At 41.3% G+C, this 18661-nt stretch overlaps 3 protein-coding genes across 4 annotated transcripts; 2 read left to right on the forward strand and 1 right to left on the reverse strand.

Annotated features, from left to right (window-relative positions):
- Positions 1-564: 564 nt before the first annotated feature.
- On the reverse strand, positions 565-2850 carry tmem186 (transmembrane protein 186). Its single transcript, XM_035907709.2, has 2 exons — positions 2548-2850; positions 565-1810 (listed from the first exon to the last, which is right to left on the reverse strand). The coding sequence occupies exons 1-2, from the start codon at positions 2548-2550 to the stop codon at positions 1145-1147; spliced, it is 669 nt and encodes a 222-aa protein (XP_035763602.2). The 5' UTR covers positions 2551-2850; the 3' UTR covers positions 565-1144.
- gde1 (glycerophosphodiester phosphodiesterase 1) lies at positions 2582-11061 on the forward strand. 2 transcript variants are annotated; one of them, XM_006790791.3, is made up of 7 exons: positions 2582-2914; positions 3032-3351; positions 4087-4262; positions 5901-6006; positions 6781-6873; positions 8990-9201; positions 9525-11061. In XM_006790791.3, exons 2-7 carry the CDS (start codon positions 3082-3084, stop codon positions 9670-9672), a joined length of 1005 nt encoding a protein of 334 aa, XP_006790854.2. In that variant the 5' UTR covers positions 2582-2914; positions 3032-3081; the 3' UTR covers positions 9673-11061. The 2 variants fall into 2 exon arrangements, with proteins under 2 accessions (XP_006790854.2, XP_006790853.2); XM_006790790.3 differs by having other exon boundaries at positions 2583-3351.
- Positions 11062-14017: 2956 nt separating this feature from the next.
- On the forward strand, positions 14018-18555 carry mcrip2 (MAPK regulated corepressor interacting protein 2). Its single transcript, XM_006790789.3, has 5 exons — positions 14018-14595; positions 14757-14826; positions 15604-15737; positions 17274-17381; positions 18068-18555. Exons 1-5 carry the CDS (start codon positions 14541-14543, stop codon positions 18136-18138), a joined length of 438 nt encoding a protein of 145 aa, XP_006790852.1. The 5' UTR covers positions 14018-14540; the 3' UTR covers positions 18139-18555.
- The last annotated feature ends 106 nt before the right edge of the window (positions 18556-18661 follow it).

The raw sequence follows: 18661 nt of genomic DNA on the forward strand, positions 1-18661 counted from the left end.
CTGAGAACTCAAAAAACATTTCTAAAAGCTCTTTATCCCGAAACCCTAGCTGATTGGGACCCACACCCAGTTTCCCACCTTGGCTCAGGCGATTAGAGGATCATCAGGGGGTCCTTTTGTCCCTCTGTGGGGGGATACTCCCACTAGGTTTAAATCTGGGACTCCCCACCATTTGACCTTAGAACTGAAGAAGCTTCTCGGATGAGAGGTGAAACGTCTTCAAGCAACTTAAAGAAGTCCAGACGCTTTTTTTTTGCAAGCTCCTTTGACTCCCTATTTATCATATTTGCAAATCACTTTGACATGAGCCAAGAAACCTGGATCAAATCACCAGCTGGTAGTTAACCCACTCTACTTCTATTTCTGGATGTCAGTAAACATCTTAACCAAGATAGAAGTGAAAACTCACAGGTTCTTAAAAACTCAGCAAGAGAAACTGGTCCCAAAGTGACATTTCTTTGAACCAAACCTGAGGCAAAATGTGTGAATAATTCCCTGTTTCTACAGCCAGGATGCCCTAACCCTAGCCCAGTCAAAAACAATGTTGAAGAATACTTTCTTTAATGCATTTTACACAATAACAGAGTTTTTAGGTTTACACTTTAACCTAACACACAAAAAAATCAACATCAGGAGGGGACAAATTCTTTGGAGCTTGCAGCAAGAAGGACATGTGGTGTAAAAATCTGACCTGTGGAGCTATCCTATCATGGTCTGATGATGCAACATGACTATTCGGACAATGTGAGCCCAATCTCACTTGATTTTTTATTTCAGCTGCATACATAGTCACCATTTAGTAAACAACTGTTAACCTACCACAGTCCAGATTTTTTTTATTTTTTTTTAATGTGCAATCTTACTTCTCAACCTTAATTAAGATAAAAAAAAGAAAAAGAAAAACAAAAATAATAATAAACCAGTAATTTATCAACTGTGGATGATTCAGATCTATGTCAGCTAAAATATCTTAGATATAAAATATTCAATATAATAATAACAATATAATATAACAGCAAGCGTTCTCCACTGTATAATGTGTTTTCATTTAGAATATTGTTCATGGACAATAGATGAATCTTTTAATATGTTATGTTTTCATAATACTATTCAGAATACCTCACATTTTCTTCTACTCAAATAATCATTTTAAACTTCCAAACACCTTTTGAAAAGCCTGTTCATCCACCACACGTCCAAAATGAGTAGAGAAATACAGAGTCTCCTGACTGCTGTATCTCTTAAATTTCAGTATGGTCTCATTTACGGAGTCCCCTGTGTCTCCAACGGTCATGACATCTGACACCGGCAGGTACATATCGTGGCGCTTTCCCCAGAAAGTGAGGTGGGACACTTTGAGGGTGGTCTGAGACGGATCCAGATACATCATTCCCACCACCCTTCTGAAGAAGTAACTGGCAGTATACAGCATAGCACCAGCAAACAGAGCTATCCCTGTCGTGTAGCCGACAAGAAAGGTGGAGGCAGCTCCCTGGAAGTAGAGGACGTACACCGGGGGCAAGATGACCACAGTTATTGCAGTTTGGAGCAGTTTGAGCCTGGACACAGCTCTAAGGAGCTTAATGTATGGCAGGGTGTAAATCATAGTGTACTTCTCTGTGGACACATCCGAGTATTTAACAAGGGCTGTGATTTTGGGGATAACAGGTCCATGTAGGTGTTGCTGAATTGGCCTGAGACTTGGTGAACAAGGCTGCAAACTGTAAGGTGTTCGACCTGCGAGCAGACTTGATCCTCTGGTGAAGGACAGGACGTGGGGAGTTAATCTGCACCGGAGAAGTGACCTGATCTGTAGAAAGATAAATGACATCAAACAGATAAATTCAACATGACATGTTTGGAGCCAAAACTGTTATTATTTGATTAGCTAACATCTAGGAGAACAAACTGACTACACTACTTAATAAAATAACTCCTGGATCAGGCAACAGATGCATCAAAAATTAACATTAACACAAACCAAGACAGTGCACACTAAAGTGCACAAACACCTTAGACTAGATCAACAAAAATAACTTTAAAAAATAAGTTTAAAAAACTGCAAATTCTCTGTCAGTATTTCCTAACATAGTTCATCAATACTGTACATATGGTCTTTAACAATAAAGCTGACTTTGATCTTGCAAACCTTCCCCGTCACTCTTGCGGCTATCCTCCTGTCATATATCACCTCTGGCCTTCATCTCCACCCACTCCACCCTGTCTGTACTCTCTACTTCACTTATTTTGTGCACTGTACGTTGTTATTGCAGTACTATACAAAATATAATATTATGCAGTTGCTTAAAAAATACAAAGTGGTATACCCAGACGAACACTTGCAGTACATGTACAGCAGCTGTTGTGTAGCCGCTGTGTGGAATAAAACAACCTGAAGGTGCACATGTCTCGACTGAGCTGTCACCAAGGACTGTAGAAAACACACAGCCCTGGCACAGCACTAATGACCTTCTGTGGCTAAAAATTAATCTTACTGATAATAAAAGTCAATGCTGGATAAGAGTTTGGATATAAAACGAGGCTTACCATGATCAGAGACCGGCTAAATGAAAGAAAAATGCAGAAATAAGAAAGATGGATCACCAAATGACATGACTTGAATGGGAGCTAACAGGAAGCAGTTATGCGGTGTAACCCGGATGTGCTCACCTTTAACGTCTCGTTTTTTTGTTAATGTTTATTTAACTTTTTTTTGTTGTTGTTCTGAGACATCCTGTGAGAAAGCTGTCAATCATCGCTCTGTGACAGCTCAGTCAGAATAATAATTACAATTTTATTATAATTTTGAATACATCAAATTCATTTTGGGGATGTTAGCTTAGATGCGGAAGCATCCACCGGGAAGCACAAATCAGCAGTTCCCTTCGAGTCACGGACTGGGGACTGTCTCTCGGTAATGAGTGTTTTATCGCCGGGCAAAGCATGTTCTTATCTCATTTAGGTCGTTTAAAGAAACTAAAATTAGTACAGTAAACGTCCCACACCTTAAATGCGGAACATTTCCTGCCAGGTGCTATTTTCTGCTGTGGGACAGGTGGAGAAGACAAAGACAGGACAACGATGCTCCAGCTAGGAGATGAAGCCACCTTGTACTCCCTTATCTTCGTGGGGATCCTGCTGGGGACCCGAAGCCCGGTGTGGACAGTGATCCTCACCGCCTCCCTCTACCTCTTTCTAGCAATGTTCCGCTTCCCACAGGTACCGTCCAGCCGAACCCAGAAGGTGCTCCACCCAGTCAAGGGCACGGCGGGCACGGGAAAGGTGTCGGTGATCGCTCACCGGGGCGGCGGGCACGATGCACCGGAGAACACGATAGCATCTATCCGAGAGGTGAGAGAATGAGGTGGGGAGGGTTTTGTAGCGATTATCCTTCATTTGCATTTTTTTGTTATGGCCGTGGTTGCAAGGGGAATTACTGCGACGTCTTTAACTTCTGGTATTCACGCCCAGTTTGTGTCTGGACAACTTACCAGCACAGAGAACATGCATTTTAAGGCCACCACTCTTCCAGCAGCACCTTGTATCACAATGTTATCAACCAGTTCCCAACTAACCAGCCTTGTTTAACTAATCTGCATGTTGAGATAAAGTAAAGATATGTGAGTAATAATTAATCTAATACCATCTGGATATGAGTAGTCCCATGTATTGGTTTTAATTTATACAAATAAAGATACCGAATACAGACCAAATGCTTATATCAGGTGTATATGAGTTGCGAGTGTTCTGAGCCAGAAATTTGCATTCAAAAATACACCTGCTAGTGCTTTTTAGTGTACAGACTTTGTTGCAATGGTGTACACTTTCGAAGAGTATTTCTTAACTGTAATATACTCCCATTTATAGGTCAACACAGAGAACAGATATAATCAGTTTACTAGTCAAGTAAAATTTTCTTCAGATGGATCATGGCTTTATGGCTAATTTTGTTGTATAGTAGTTGCAAATTAAGCTGCAAAGTTCATAAGGAAGGTAGGAATGACTTTTGGATTTTAGGGCAGATTTGTGACCACCAACTCCATCTGAAAAATATCAAGTGCTGAAAAATTGTCTGTTCTGTTGTAGGCCAGTAAGAATGGGGCGACTGGTGTGGAATTGGACCTGGAGTTCTCAGCAGATGGCGTCCCAATACTGATGCATGATGAGACCGTGGACCGAACCACCAGTGGGTCAGGATTCCTCAGCAAGATGAAAATGTCAGAGCTAGCTAAACTGGATGCAGCTGCTAAACATCGACTCAGGTAAGAAAGAAGCATATAGTCAGGAAGGCGCAAACAAAGCACACGGTAGTGAGGTGCTTTAATGTGATACAGGTTCTTCCACACTAATATACTAGCAGGTTTAAACATCCACTGAAATAAGGTAATTTTCCCCTCGAAGGGAGGACGTATGTAATCTGCTCAGTTTGTCTGTTTGTTAGCGGTCTAGCGTACACAGAAGCCACAACACAATATTTAATTTTAAATTTTGTTTTGATCAATTTGAGGTTACAAGGTTACATCAAATGTGAAATTCAGTAAAAACTTTGTTATCCACAATTTATAATCTGTCTTTAAACTTTAAAGCAATATACAAGGCATTGTTAGAAATGAGTACATAGGTGGTCAAGCATTTCACCTTGGCCTTCACTGCGCACGAAGAGAGCTGTACAACAGTTTTTTTTCAATGTGACGCCATATGATGTCACAATGACGGCATAACGTTTTGTAAAATCACACACTGGATGATTATATCTTATCTTAAAGTTGTTACAGCTTATCAATGCCAAAGATTTCAGCCAGTTCTGGGTAAAGATAACAAAATACACAGATTCTAGTATGTAATGTTTCAAGGTCAAAAGTCAGGGTCACACAAATAAGAAAATATTTCAGTTTCTACTGGATCATATCCAATGTTTAAAGTAATATATTAGTCACTGGGGGGCGTATGCATTTTTTTTAAACTTTAACTTAAATGACTTTACAATAACACAGAAATATAAAAATGATATACTACACTAGACTTCCATATTAACAATGCTCACTATTCCAACCAATTTGTGCACTGTACCACTGGCAGCAAAACACCCCCAGAGCATGATGCTACTACCACCATGCTTGACAGTTAGTACAGTGTTCTTAGGTTTGAAAGCTTCTCCGTCACTCCTACAAGAACATCTCTTGGCATTGTAACCAAAGAGCTCAATCTTTGTCTAATCAGACCGTAAAACCTTTGTTTTGAAGGCTTTTGGTTTATCCATGTGGACAGCTGCAAATTGCAGTCGAGCTTGAAGGTGTCAGTTTTGGAGCAGTGTCTTCTTTCTTAGTCAGCACCCTCTCAGTCTATGCTTCACTGTGACACTGGTATTCCAGCAGTTTCCAGTTCATGACAGGTTTGAGCTTCAGTGGTTCCTGGGTTATTTCCTCTCATCTAAGATTGACTGTGTGTGTCTTTGTCCAGACCTTGGCAAAGTGGTTACACATCTGAATAATTCATGCTTATGTATAACCGTTTTAAACAAATAATTTCAGACTCTTAACTCTTAACAAGAAGTCAATAGGTTTTTGCTTACACAAACCCCAAATTAACCCATTTACACACATGTTCAAATAATACTTTCTCTATGACAGTTTGATTGTACTGTGTTAGATAAACACTATTTTGCCCGAGGACGGCATGTAGATTGGATGTGACAATGATCAAATATCTGACTGAAAGATACAGCCCAGGGAAATATTGGAGCAGGTAAACGGCAGAGAACCGGAAACTTATGCTAGATGAGAGCGAACAAGTATATAAGTGACTTTGGCAAACTGTATAGTGAGACGTATGAGAGATCACTGGCACAATATAAAAAGAAATCCAGTTAAAACGAGCCTTACTTGTTTTATTTCCACCAGGGACAAGTTTGCAGGAGAGAAGATCCCCACCCTGGAGGAGGCAGTGGAGGAATGCATCAAACTGCAGCTAACCATCTACTTTGATGTCAAAGGTCATCCAGATGAGGTAACGCCAACAAAACTGCCTGCATAACTGAGAGATTGCACATCATCATCGTCACAGTTTGCCCGTGTTGATTTAAGTGATGGTTTGATACAAACTGATCACAAGTCCACCATTTCATTATTTCTACTTTTTTATTTATTACCAATAGAATGGCACTATAATACATGTCACCACTCTATTAGTTACACAAAACTAATCATTAAAATTAGTTGTGGCAAGCCAGAGTCATACCGGGGAATGTCCAGAGAAGAGAAACACTACTAACACTGATGCACTTTAAGATGTCCAGAACACATGTTCCAGGTTTGTCTGTACTCAAACAAATAACAAACCCCTAAAACGCACACAGACACACACACACAGCTTCTCACAGATGGAGGACAGCACCACTGATAAGTAATGTTTTGTTTGTGTGGTGACATTGTGCATGCTGTTAGACGTTCCTTGTTTGTTTGCTCTTTAACAACCAAATGTAACTTTGTTTGTGTTGGCAACATAAAAACTGGGCCAGGGGCAGTAGTCTCTTAGCTTAAAGTTAGGGTATTCACTCAACTCCTTAAGTGCAGCATTTGCACATTTTTAAGGAAGGGAAAGCTGCAGTTGTGGTTAGAGGTTCACGTGCTGACATTTATGATTTGTGGGCCCGTATGCCTGTGCGTACACAGCTGCTAGTTACCACCTAGTGGTCGGAGAGGAACACCCACAAGCAAAAACATTAAATCTGCAAACAGCTGAATGACCTACGATAACCATTTGTTTCTTCTTCCTACTCAGGCAGCCGCAGCTCTAAAAGAATTGTATAAGAAATATCCGATCCTCTACAACAGCAGCATCGTCTGCTCCTTCGAGCCCAAAGTCATCTACAGGGTAAGACGGCTCATATCTGAAGAGTTTAAAGCTTAGTTCATGTCAGTAAACACACTGTTTTTCTCTGTGGTTTTCTTTATACGATCTAGTCCAACTAGAGGAAAATTACAATTTAGAAGAAAATACACCGAGGTAAACTAATATGTAGTATAAAGAATCAAATTCCAGACATGAAGAGTTTCTGGTGACTGTCAGGTCACGTAGCACCGTTTGTCCCCAAAGGGGTAATTTCAGCGGAGTTGCTTAGCTGCAATTACACACCCTTAAAAAGTACAAAAGATAAAGATGCACAAAGTTCAGATAGTTTGGCTGCACACAGTGAAACAAAAAAAACAAAAGAAGAAATGTAGAAATAAGTTTATGTGGGTCAGCTTATCTTATTTATCCTACATTAATTAACTTCTACTATAAACTAGAAGTTCAAAGTTCTCTATGCATGATTATGAACCCTGACCACTTTCAGAACTTTTTTTATTTTATTTTTTTTAAACTTGCAGCACATTGGCAACGTGGTTAACGCTGTTGCCTCATAGTATGAAGGTCCTGGGTCCAAATCAAGCATTTGGCCTGGGCCTTTCTGTGTGGAGTTTGCATTTTCTTCCCATGTCTCTGTGGGTTCTCTCTGAGTACTCTGGCTTCCTACCATAGTTTTTGGGGTAGGTTAATTGCTGATTCTAAATTGGCCGTAGGTGTGGATGTAAGTATGCCTCTGTGTTAGCACTGCGACAGGCTGGGGCCTGTCCAGGATGTGCCCCACCTCTCGCCCTATGGCAGCCGTTACAGGCTCCAGCCGCTCCGCAACCCTGAGTAGGATAAGCAGATATCTGCAGTGTTGGGAAGGTTACTTTTAAAATGTATTCCATTACAGAATACAGAATACATGCCCCAAAATGTATTCTGTAACGTATTCCGTTCCGTTACTCAATGAGAGTAACGTATTCTGAATACTTTGGATTACTTAATATATTATCATGCTGTTTACAACTACATGAATGTACTATTGCTGTGATTTATTACTGTTACTGAAGGTCCGCGGCTCCGAACCGTAGTAAAGGCACCTCTGACTCTGGTTCTGTGTCGGGCTCGTAGCCGAAAACTAGCTTTACTTTGTTGTCTGGGTCAACCTTGCTAGCGAGAGACAGAGAGAGGCGTTGAAAGGCTGCTCCAACGGAACTTATTGTTTTTGGAGGAAAACACGAACACGGTGTACAGTCGAGTCTTAATAGCTTACTTACAACTGGGCTCGTCAGGCACTCTTCTTGGCTGCAGTGGTTATTATTATATTTACATGCTTCCAGCTCCCGTTTTTGCTCGATGACAGCTGGTAGTTTTCCTTTTTCTCCCTCCCTCGCTCACAGACACATAACGGGTATGGCAGTCCATTCTCCCTGCAGCACGGACTACACTGCCTATGATGCTACATTCTTTAGAGCTATACCTGTAGCATTCTGCCTATTAGCTTAGCACAACAACAACAACAGGCGCTCTCTCACCCGGGAAACACGCAGAGAGAGAGCGTCACCCTGTAACCATGGCAACCGCAACGCTGCCGCCTGGAACAACAGAACGTAGCTGTCAAACAAAACCCAAACAGTCCTGACCCGCCACAATATGAAACAGGAAAGTACCGCCGTGTAATCCATTTATTTCAACAAAGTAACTGTATTCTAAATACCACCTTTTTAAACGGTAACTGTAACGGAATACAGTTACTCATATTTTGTATTTTAAATACGTAACGGCGGTACATGTATTCCGTTATTCCCCAACACTGGATATCTGTGTGTTACACTTTGCACCTCCTAGACACATTTAGGTGATGGATTACAAGACTAATTAAACAGTATGAGCACACAGCTCTTAGTGCCTGAGCTCTTCGTTCCTATTTTCATTCATTTGTTACCAATTAAAGTGAACGCTAAGATGACCTGACATCAGCTGACATGTGGCTCAAAGTAGTTTACAGTTTTAATTGTACTTATTTTTGCAGTCTAAGAGTTAAGTTAAAAACATATTGTAATAAATAGTGTTGACTCAGAAAGAGTGGGGGAAAAAAATACTCAAATTGCTTTCTAACAAAACAGCATGCTAATGTTCACCAACACTTTGTGTCTAGATGAGACAGAGTGACGCAGATGTGGTCACGGCACTGACCCACCGGCCTTGGAGCCTGAGCCGGTTCGGGGACGGTGCCCCACGTTTTTCATCGCTGTGGAAACATCACTGGATGACTATCATGGACATCTTGTTGGACTGGGCACACCATCATGTTTTGTGGAAGCTCTGTGGCGTTTCAGCGTTCCTGATACAGAAGAACTTTGTCTCACAGTGAGTTTTGTAGCCGGAACATACAGTCATCTATTCTATATATGCGTTAGGCTTCATTAGAATACAGATGTGTTAGAGGTGCATTTCAATGGCACTGCTAACTGTCTTATTCCATGCTCGGGTTTATTGTTGTGGATCATCAATAGGAGGAAATCTAAACAGTACATATATTTGTATATATTAAGTATCTCACTTTTACATTTATTTATTTTTTAAGTTATACCAAAAAAGTTGTCGTTGCTTTGTACTCATCCTTAAAAAGTTCTTATTGGGTCATTCAGACCAGATGAACATCACTCACCGATTGTGTGTCCTGTCTGCAGGGACTATGTGCAGCACTGGGCCCAGAGGGGTGTCGAGGTTGTAGCCTGGACCGTCAACACACAAGTAGAGAAGGAGTATTACCAGGAGGTGCTAAAAGTCAACTACATCACAGACAGCATGGTGGAAGACTGTGACCCTCATTACTGACGTACACATAAATCCACTCCACAAAATGTTGGCATTTATTACAGATACAAGTCATTAAAAAAAACTGTCACCATATGTAAGCTCAAGCAAGAGATCATATACTCCTTTTATTTCCAAGAACACTGTTTTTTCTATGGGTGTATGTTTTCTGAAGAATTTTAACTGGGCGCCATAACAAAATACAAAGTAACAGATTTTATTACGACTAAATCACTTTAATAATGAATAATGAAGAACTCGCCTGTTATATTTACAGACTTGTTAATGCAAGGTGCTGGTAATATGTGTCTATAATAGACCTGCAGCAATATGATGTATTCATCCACTCAGGACTACATTTTTTTTTTGTATGTTTGTCATGTTTGTTGTGTTTATACAGTCTTTCAGATAATGCAAAGCACTGTGTGTGCTTTTTACTCACTAAGATCTGAAGAAATCTACCTTGAGATGATTTTTTTTTTTGTCATGTGAATACTACTTATTAAAGAAACATACATAAATGCTTTATAGAGCAGCATAGACAAACTAATAATAAGTAGGCTTGGTGATTACTTATGTTGTTAATGTATGGAGAAAACAAACTTTTGTACTGTATATGAAACTACAAGGACATTTATGAGGGATCAATTGTGGCACAGATACACGAATGGAGTTAATGCATGGCTTTCTGTAAGGCTCAAGTGTTACCAATAACACAGTGCCTGTTTTTAAAGAGTAAACCATTTTTTAGCAGTGTGACAGTTTTGTAACTGCTTTACTTGAATGGGTAAAAACTAAAGTTAGACGTTGCTTGATGTTGCTGTTTGTCTGGAAAATCAACCTAGTGCTTTTGCATTTCATATATGCTGAATGTAAAGTAAGCTGGCTTTACTTATAATGATATCATTATATCTATACACTGTAGATATTACTGTACAACAGAGGTGGACAATTAATTTTCCTAGGTGGACATATTAGAAACTGGAACGGTTTTGGAGGTAAAATAGATATAACATTTTTACTCAACCATAAAATCTATTTTTACTAATGAAATGGCTCCAAATAACAGGAAAATGCATCAACAGTTTAAAGTAAGGTGACACGGACTCATCGCCTTTAATGTGTACTAATTTTACTTGATTGCATATTTATTCCCATTTTGAGGGAGGAGAACCCCCTATAATCAGACTATTTCTAAACTACTGCAGTTTTATTAACATTGGCCAAACTATGCATCGGTCAGGCTCTTGTGAATAACTACTTGATTTTTTATTTTTTATTTTTGTAATAGTTGTGGGAATGTAGAGCTGCTTGGCAGACTGAAAATGTTGGTCTGTCATGTTCTGTGTCATTATGTGACAGCTGTGGACACTAAAATGGATCAATAAAGGTGAACGGTTTGAGCTGATATCCTGCAGCGCATCATTCAGTAAACACAAAAACCTGGACATACTGTCTCAGGAGAACATAAAACGGTTCAGGTGTAGTGTAAAAGTTCATGCATTCACTGTTTGGCCCTGCTGTTAATGCTAAGCTTGTGTAGTGGGGACTGTTGATTATTAGCTTTTGGGCCTGCAGTGTCAGGCGATTGACCCAGATAGCGCAGATGAATGGGGGTTGAGTGAGAAGTGTAGTGTTGGATATCACCCTGGTTAAGCCTGTCTGAGCCGCTTCTTGTCCCGGCTGATCTTCAGTTGCTAAATGCAGAATTTCAGCTCAGGCAGTTTGGAGGCACTCAGCTAATTTTTTTTATCTGAGCAAAAGAACCAGGTTACCTGTGTGTTTAAAAAAAAAAAAAAAAGAAAAGAAATGTTAGATTTCAGGTAGAAATTATCAAAGGATAACAATGACGATAAGTCCCCAGATAGATTATGGTGAGTGCCAAAAGCGGATTTAAAAACTAAAGGCCTATCCTTGTTAATAGAGTTTGTTTTTTTTAATGCTCACAATTGGTCAAACATTCTTAATAATTGTCTAATAAATATATTTGAAGTGTTTAACCAAACCTTCAAACTGCAGCAAAATGTAGGTTTCCTGTCAGCTTTCTTTATTACTGTCAAAGCGCCTGGAGATCTGCGAATTTGGTTTAATAGGTGAAAGGTGAGCGCGTCGCGGCTCCTAAAACCCGGCCTGAGGGGCGTTTAGTGACGTCACGCACAGGCGGACTAACCAGAAGTAAACGGAAACAACGCGACCGGAAACACAGCAGCTCCGCCTTCAAAATAAAAGGCTTTTCAAAGTGTGGAAAAAATTTAAGATCCCTAGAAATGAATGTAATTAATTAATCGCAAGGTTGGGAAACAGTATGTAAATATTAAGTTTAACACAACAAAAATATACTTAAAATAGCATGAAACTCAGTGAACTAGAAAACAATGAAAAAAAATCCGAAAAAGGTAAAACCTAATCTGAAATAACTATACAATAAAGTAAAAGTATACTAAAGAATAAAGTATAAGTATAATAAGTATAGTAAAAGTCTAATATACATGTACATTTAAACTCTAAATTCACCATTAAATAATAATGGACTACCTGGTGGGAGTGTCCCCCCACAGAGGGACAAAAGGACCCCCTGATGATCCTCTAATCGCCTGAGCCAAGGTGTGGAACTGGGTGTGGGTCCCAATCAGCCAGAGTTTCGGGTGAGTTCATTGTGAAACCTGGCCCCACCTTATCATGTGATTTCCTGAGGTCAGATGGCCCAGGGTGTGAGTGGGCGTTAAGGCGTCTGGGAAGGGATCTCAAAACTGGATTATAGATGGCAGAGAGTTGGTGTCGTAAACCACCGCCTCTGTTCAAAGATGGTCGCTCACAGTGGACATAGATGGCTTCTTTCACTCCTCTTTCAAACCATCTGTCCTCTCTGTCCAAAATGTGAACATTGGCATCCTCGAAAGAGTGACCTTTATCCTTAAGATGCAGATGGACAGCTGAATCTTGTCCAGTGGAGGTGGCTCTTCTGTGTTGTGCCATGCGCTTGTGAAGTGGCTGTTTGGTCTCTCCAATGTAGAGGTCTGGGCATTCCTCGCTGCACTGTACGGCATACACCACATTGTTAAGTCTGTGTTTTGGCGTTTTGTCTTTCGGGTGAACCAGTTTTTGTCTGAGTGTGTTGCTGGGTCTGCTTGGAGAAAACCCTCCTGAGTTTCTCTGATACACCGGCTACATAGGGGATGACAATGTTGTTGCGTCTGTCCTTCTTATCCTCCCTCGCTGGTGTCTGATCTTCTTTTCTGTGCCTCTTTGCTGACTTTAAGAATGCCCATTTAGGATAGCCGCACGTTTTGAGTGCTTCCTTTACATGTGTGTGTTCCTTCTTTTTCCCTTCAGGCTTAGAGGGAACATGTTCTGCCCGGTGAGATCCCTTCCCAGACGCCTTAACGCCCACTCACACCCTGGGCCATCTGACCTCAGGAATTCGGATGATAAGGTGGGGCCAGGTTTCACAATGAACTCACCCGAAACTCTGGCTGATTGGGACCCACACCCAGTTGCACACCTTGGCTCAGGCGATTAGAGGATCATCAGGGGGTCCTTTTGTCCCTCTGTGGGGGGACACTCCCACCAGGTTTATATCTGGGACTCTCCACCATTTGACCTTAGAACTGAAGAAGCTTCTCGGATGAGAGGTGAAACGTCTTCAAGTAACTTAAAGAAGTCCAGACGCTTTTCTTTGCAAGCTCCTTTGACTACGATGACCTGGATGACTGAGAACCTTCACAGACAGAAAGGTGTTGTTGTGTGTGTAAATCTTAACTATGTGTAATTTATGTTGTTATTGTAACTAATTCCAACTTAATTAAAACTAAATTTAAACCATGATACGTTTTATCTATTTATTCTCAAAAGAGAATAATTAAACAGAAAATCTGAAATAAAATACAATACTTCTCGGGGCTTTTTTAGATCTTTTCTTTGGATAGTGGCAGCTCCTTGACTCATTTTCAGTGAATAACCAATTCTAAAGGGATGTTTGATGAGAAGAAGACAAAACGCAAACAGGAACACTTGAAAACAACTACTTATGGAACATGACAAGAAGCCCAATGACCACAAGAAGTCAGACACTAGAGGAGGATATACCTAGAAGTCCATGCTCTGTTTGGTCTAGATCTTTACAACATTAGGCTGGGTTTTTAATGTTGTGGCTAATCAGTGTTTAAGTGCATAGTATTTGTAGCTGCATGATAATCAATAGTATATAACTGTGTAGTTTTTAATGTGATATAAAAGTACATATGGTGTCATCTCAAGATTGTGCTTATCATATTTTAAATGGTGCTTCAGTTTAAAGTAGCTGTAGGCTTCTCCAAAAATTAGTTTTATTTTGAAATGTTCAGGCGGAAGCCCTGTTCTGCATTTGGACTTACTTGACGCTAGCCCAGCATGCTCGATTTCAGTCCTGAAGAGAATAAAGTGTGCAGTGCCCTTGTAACCTGTCAGAAATCAGAGGTGGTACAGTCGGTTCCGGAGCACCAGTAGAGGAGAGAGGGTAGGAGTGTCCGGCTTAGAGTGTCACAATTCAGGGACGTCAGGAAGCTTGCCCCCGCCTCCCATTAATGATCCCCGGCATGTGGAACTGCGTTCTCCTTGAATGACCTACACACAACCTATTGCACGAGTCCTGGACGTCGTTTCATCTCAGTTGAACCACCTGCCGGAGAGGAGCTGCAGCGGGCGGTCTACACAGCGGGCAACAAGTCGAAGCGAGTCTCTGGCAGGCCTCGAGCCGACTGTGGAGCAGCTGACCTGGACAACAATCATTTCGGGGCAGCCTCAGAAGGACCGGACAAGAGCTAGAAGTTTCAGAGTCAGCGTTCAATGCTTGAGGCTGACAATTAAGGAGAAGGGGCAGTGCAGAATTTCTCGAGGGTTTCGGCGTTCACATGATGTACACAATCACCAGAGGTCCCAGCAAACTCGTTACACAACGGAGGACAGGTGAGTGAATGTGGCCGTTACCTAACGCGTGATGCAATGTAACGTCAGGCTGCTTTTGGCTCAAGAAAGCGAAAGTTTCGGAGTTGTTTCGTAAGGTGAAATGTTTGAGTGCTGGGTTACGTCGAGTCTACAAACGCGTAATTTTCCCGTTTTTGCCCCAGGTAACACTCAGCAGGTCGAGAGCAAGTTCGGCGACTTGAAACTGAAGCCGACGTCCTGGCTCACGTCAAAGTGAGTATGTTTACTTTGTGTTTTTATTTAATGTTTACTTTTTTCTTCTTCTTTTTTTTGAGGGTTGCTTTGGGCGTGCTGCTGTTTGAGCAGCGCGAGCTCAAAATACTTTCCACGTGGACCGCGAGCGCGATCATATAACACGTCGGCGTGGCTTGGTTCCATTATCGGACACAACTTCTCTGACGGCCCGTCAGTTTTTCGGGCCAATCAGAGGCGCCATTAGTTGAGGTGTGACACTGCATGGTGTAGCCGAGAGCTCTGCTACCTGAGGGGCCAACCCACCTCTCCTGCTGTGATTTATTAAGGTGTAGAAATGTGTTAATATAAAGAAAAGCCTAAATCTAGCCTTGATTGAAACTTCATCTACAAATGGCAAAACTAACTTAATGTACTGAGATAGTTAAGGTGGACTAACCAATACAAAGCTGCAGTCTCCAAAATGTCCAGGAAAAAATTGACCGCTCTAAGAAAACTTTCTTGTGTGAAAGTGTGCAAGACTTAGATTTACACTTTAGATTTGCACTAATATATAACACCCCCCTTCAAGAAAACACCAAGTAGGTAATGGATGCCCTTTTAAGCTCATGTTCACCCTGCCCATGAAGAACCAAGTCAGTCTGTCCTGTCATAATCAAAGTGGCCACACCTTCACCAAGTAATCCAAGCTGCTAAATGAACACAAGACTTTTACTCTCACTTTGTAACGTGACTCCTGTGACTGTCTTCATCCAAAAAGCCGCTCTTCTGCAATTAGCTCTTGTGTTTTCTCCATAGCTCTCCTCCTCCAAAGATCGTGTTCAATCGCCTCAACGGGAAACGGTACCACAGTGCGGCCGCACAGAAGACTGAAAGCCCAGTGGAGGGATTCACTCCTGCACACGAGGAGAATGTCCGATTTGTATACGAAGGTGAGGATAAGGGGACCAATAGATGGGTGGTGATGTAAGTCAGAGTGCAAAGTGAGCCCTCCAAGACAAAAAGTCAGAGATCTTTATCTGAAAGGGGACGTAGTATTAGTTACTAGAGTAGCTTTACATGATTCGTAGTTTATAATGAGCCTTTTGAACCTGTTCTGGGTACTAGTGTAGCCCTTCAGTTCATCTCTTAAACCATTGTAGCTCCAGTTCCTCTTCTTTTTAAGACTTCTTAATACTTCCTATTGGCAGCCTCTCACAAAAGTTTGCACAGCAAGTGGTGGACCTGCGGTGCTCAGAGGCAGAGCTGTCTGCCTGAGGGGCTCATACTGGGGCTTTCCACTCTGTCTGAAACCAAGCAGTTTAGAGCCCAAGCTTTTTGGTACTTGTACAATCAGTGATCTCACTTTTTTGACACTTTTTGTCATCTTTAATAAGCGTCTTTAATAGGCTGATGATAATTTGGAAATCAGATGATCTTCTGCAATACACGTTCTCCTCTGCATAAGAAGCTTTGGATATACAGATGTGCAAAATTTTAATATTTACTGTTTGTATTTTTACTGTGTTGGTAAAATTCTCTTCATATGCTTAGGTTCAGAATTTATATCCTTTTTTTATAAGGTAGTTTTCAGTAATGTTGGGTGTTGTTTTGCATACTAATAACCCTTTTTTTTAAAATGATAAATACCTGAACTACTGCAAAAATTCAACTAGTTGTCAATAGGTCTCAGACGAGTGCTGCTTCTAGTCAGTAAACCCTAACAATGAGTTAAGTCCAGGCCTGCAACATTCACCCCCGTCTTGGAAGATTGTCCAGCATACCTCAGCGCCGGCCAGTATTTCATGCCGTGCTCGGATTGAATGATTTGTGGAGCTGAATCGGCATGAGCCAGCTATCTGTGTTACTCTTGGGCTGCTGCCAGTAAAGACTGCTCTGTGGCGTCCTTTTGTGACCACAAAGTTCAGCGCTTCACTTTTGTTCTCTGCTCAGACACAAGGAGGAACGGCTCTCACGCTCTGTCGAGTTGTTCGAAGAGAGAAAACCTGCTGCGGTTTATTCCAGTTGAACATGTTCACACAAAAAAGATAAAATTCTAATAAATGTAACCTGCAGACATGATTAGAAAGCGTTTTATGCACCCGCATGCACACGTTCAACCGGTTTATTGTTTAACATCCTTAAAGCCGTTAGACATTAAATGTTTGGCTGACTATTGGAGCTCCAAGTAAGCAGAAGACATGTCCACAGAAACTAAACCTTGAGATTTATCTTGATTATTAAATGGAAAAACCTTCACCCTCAACTGATAAACACAATCCACCTACCAGACCAGTCCTCTCAAGGTTTGCGGCCTTCAAATGAATTTAGATAAATAGTGGTCAGAGCTGTGTAGATGTGCCCTTGAGCTCAGCTGCTGGTTGAAGATTTATTTTTATTTTTAGTGTCTTTTTGCACGAGTTCAAAGATGACAGGAAAAAATACACCAAATGGTAATTACAACTCCACGCGTGTGTGACTGTTTGCAGTGTGGCAGGAGGTGGAGCAGAAGCTGGAGGACGGTGGCAGTGGGGGGCCGGCTGACAGCCAAGGGCCAGTTCAGTACTCCGAGAAGACCCCGAGTGCTGCGATGAAGAGTAAGTTCCCATGACTTTTAAAATGCCTCCAGTCATTTAGAAACTAAACGTGACCAGACTCATTTAATGTAATCTTACCGTATGTCTTTATGGCATCCTAACAGATAAACCTCTTCCTACTCATTAAGCCGCTCAGCTTTTGAACCTGTAATCTATGCATTTATTATGTCTGGGCCTTTAAACTCCTGAACCGATTGGCTATTTTCATCTCTCTGAATGAACAGCATGCAAGGCAGAGGGCAACTGTTGTAATAGTATTGCTTTAATTTTTAACCTCCTTTCATTTTAGAACCTGGCTATTCCAGATAAACCAGCCGCGACGACCAAATGTAGTGCACGCACCTACCTGCCTCTTCCGCTTTCCTTTGTGTATTGCTACCCCGAAAAGCTTAAACCAAACCGGTTTCTAATCCTGAATTCTTTAGAATGTGAAGAAAAAAAAAATATTATTATATATTTTTTATTTTTAAGAAGACCGAAAGCTTTTCAAATCTGAGAAATTAACATGACAAAAGGAGCTCTCCATTCAAGTGAAGGACAATGAATCGATTAAAGAGGCAGGCTGGAATTCTTCAGCTGTTAATGTAACATTTTGTTCACATGTAGAAAATGTATTTGCTCATTTGATTCAATCTGAAGTTAAGCTTTCGTCTCTCGTCTCTCCTGCCGTCCTCCCCTCTGTGCAGACTTTGTGCCCATAGACCTGGAGGAGTGGTGGGCTCAGCGCTTCCTTGCCAACATTGCCAACCTCTCATGACTGTGATGAGGCATCGAGCCGGGACGAGGAGATGCACCGCGCTGATGCATCCGGAACTTGCCACACGGGTGGAAAGGAGGCGAGCCCGTCTCCGGGATCTGTAGCGTTGTGTCTAATTTGGAATGTGATTTGATGCCTCGTGCTTCACAACTGCTGTAGAGAAACCTGAGTGCACAACGATGCAAACACAGCGACCTGACTGGGAACTCTTGACAGCATTGACTTTATGTTGTGCTGCTCTAACGGATCTCTCTCTCTCTCTCCCTCTCTCTACTTGAATGATGTATCAGAAGCTATGAAATCCTTCCCCTTGTTCAACAACTTGCTTCCTTTCTCAAGTGTGTTCAGCTCTGCGAGCATCTTGGTTAATCTTTAGATAAGGAAAAACAAAAAAAACACACAATGTCTTTTCAACAACTTCTGTGAGATTGCATTTCTTTGCGCTTAACTGGCTCATATTCTGTTGTTGCAACACATAACGCCTGACTGTTGTGCAATACAACACGCTGAAGATTAACTTTGT

Source organism: Neolamprologus brichardi, chromosome 6, assembly GCF_056152115.1.
Source record: "Neolamprologus brichardi isolate AB-2024 chromosome 6, ASM5615211v1, whole genome shotgun sequence".
Lineage (NCBI taxonomy): Eukaryota > Metazoa > Chordata > Actinopteri > Cichliformes > Cichlidae > Neolamprologus > Neolamprologus brichardi.

Excerpts from the sequence above, each read along its gene's own strand:
- gde1 (XM_006790791.3), top strand. The coding sequence starts at position 3,082 with ATGCTCCAGCTAGGAGATGAAGCCACCTTGTACTCCCTTATCTTCGTG. Across the intron at positions 4,263-5,900 it reads GCTGCTAAACATCGACTCAG|GGACAAGTTTGCAGGAGAGA; the intron begins GTAAGAAAGAAG and ends TATTTCCACCAG. Across the intron at positions 9,202-9,524 it reads CAGAAGAACTTTGTCTCACA|GGACTATGTGCAGCACTGGG; the intron begins GTGAGTTTTGTA and ends TCCTGTCTGCAG.
- mcrip2 (XM_006790789.3), top strand. The coding sequence starts at position 14,541 with ATGATGTACACAATCACCAGAGGTCCCAGCAAACTCGTTACACAACGG. Across the intron at positions 14,827-15,603 it reads ACGTCCTGGCTCACGTCAAA|CTCTCCTCCTCCAAAGATCG; the intron begins GTGAGTATGTTT and ends TTTTCTCCATAG. Across the intron at positions 15,738-17,273 it reads TGTCCGATTTGTATACGAAG|TGTGGCAGGAGGTGGAGCAG; the intron begins GTGAGGATAAGG and ends GACTGTTTGCAG.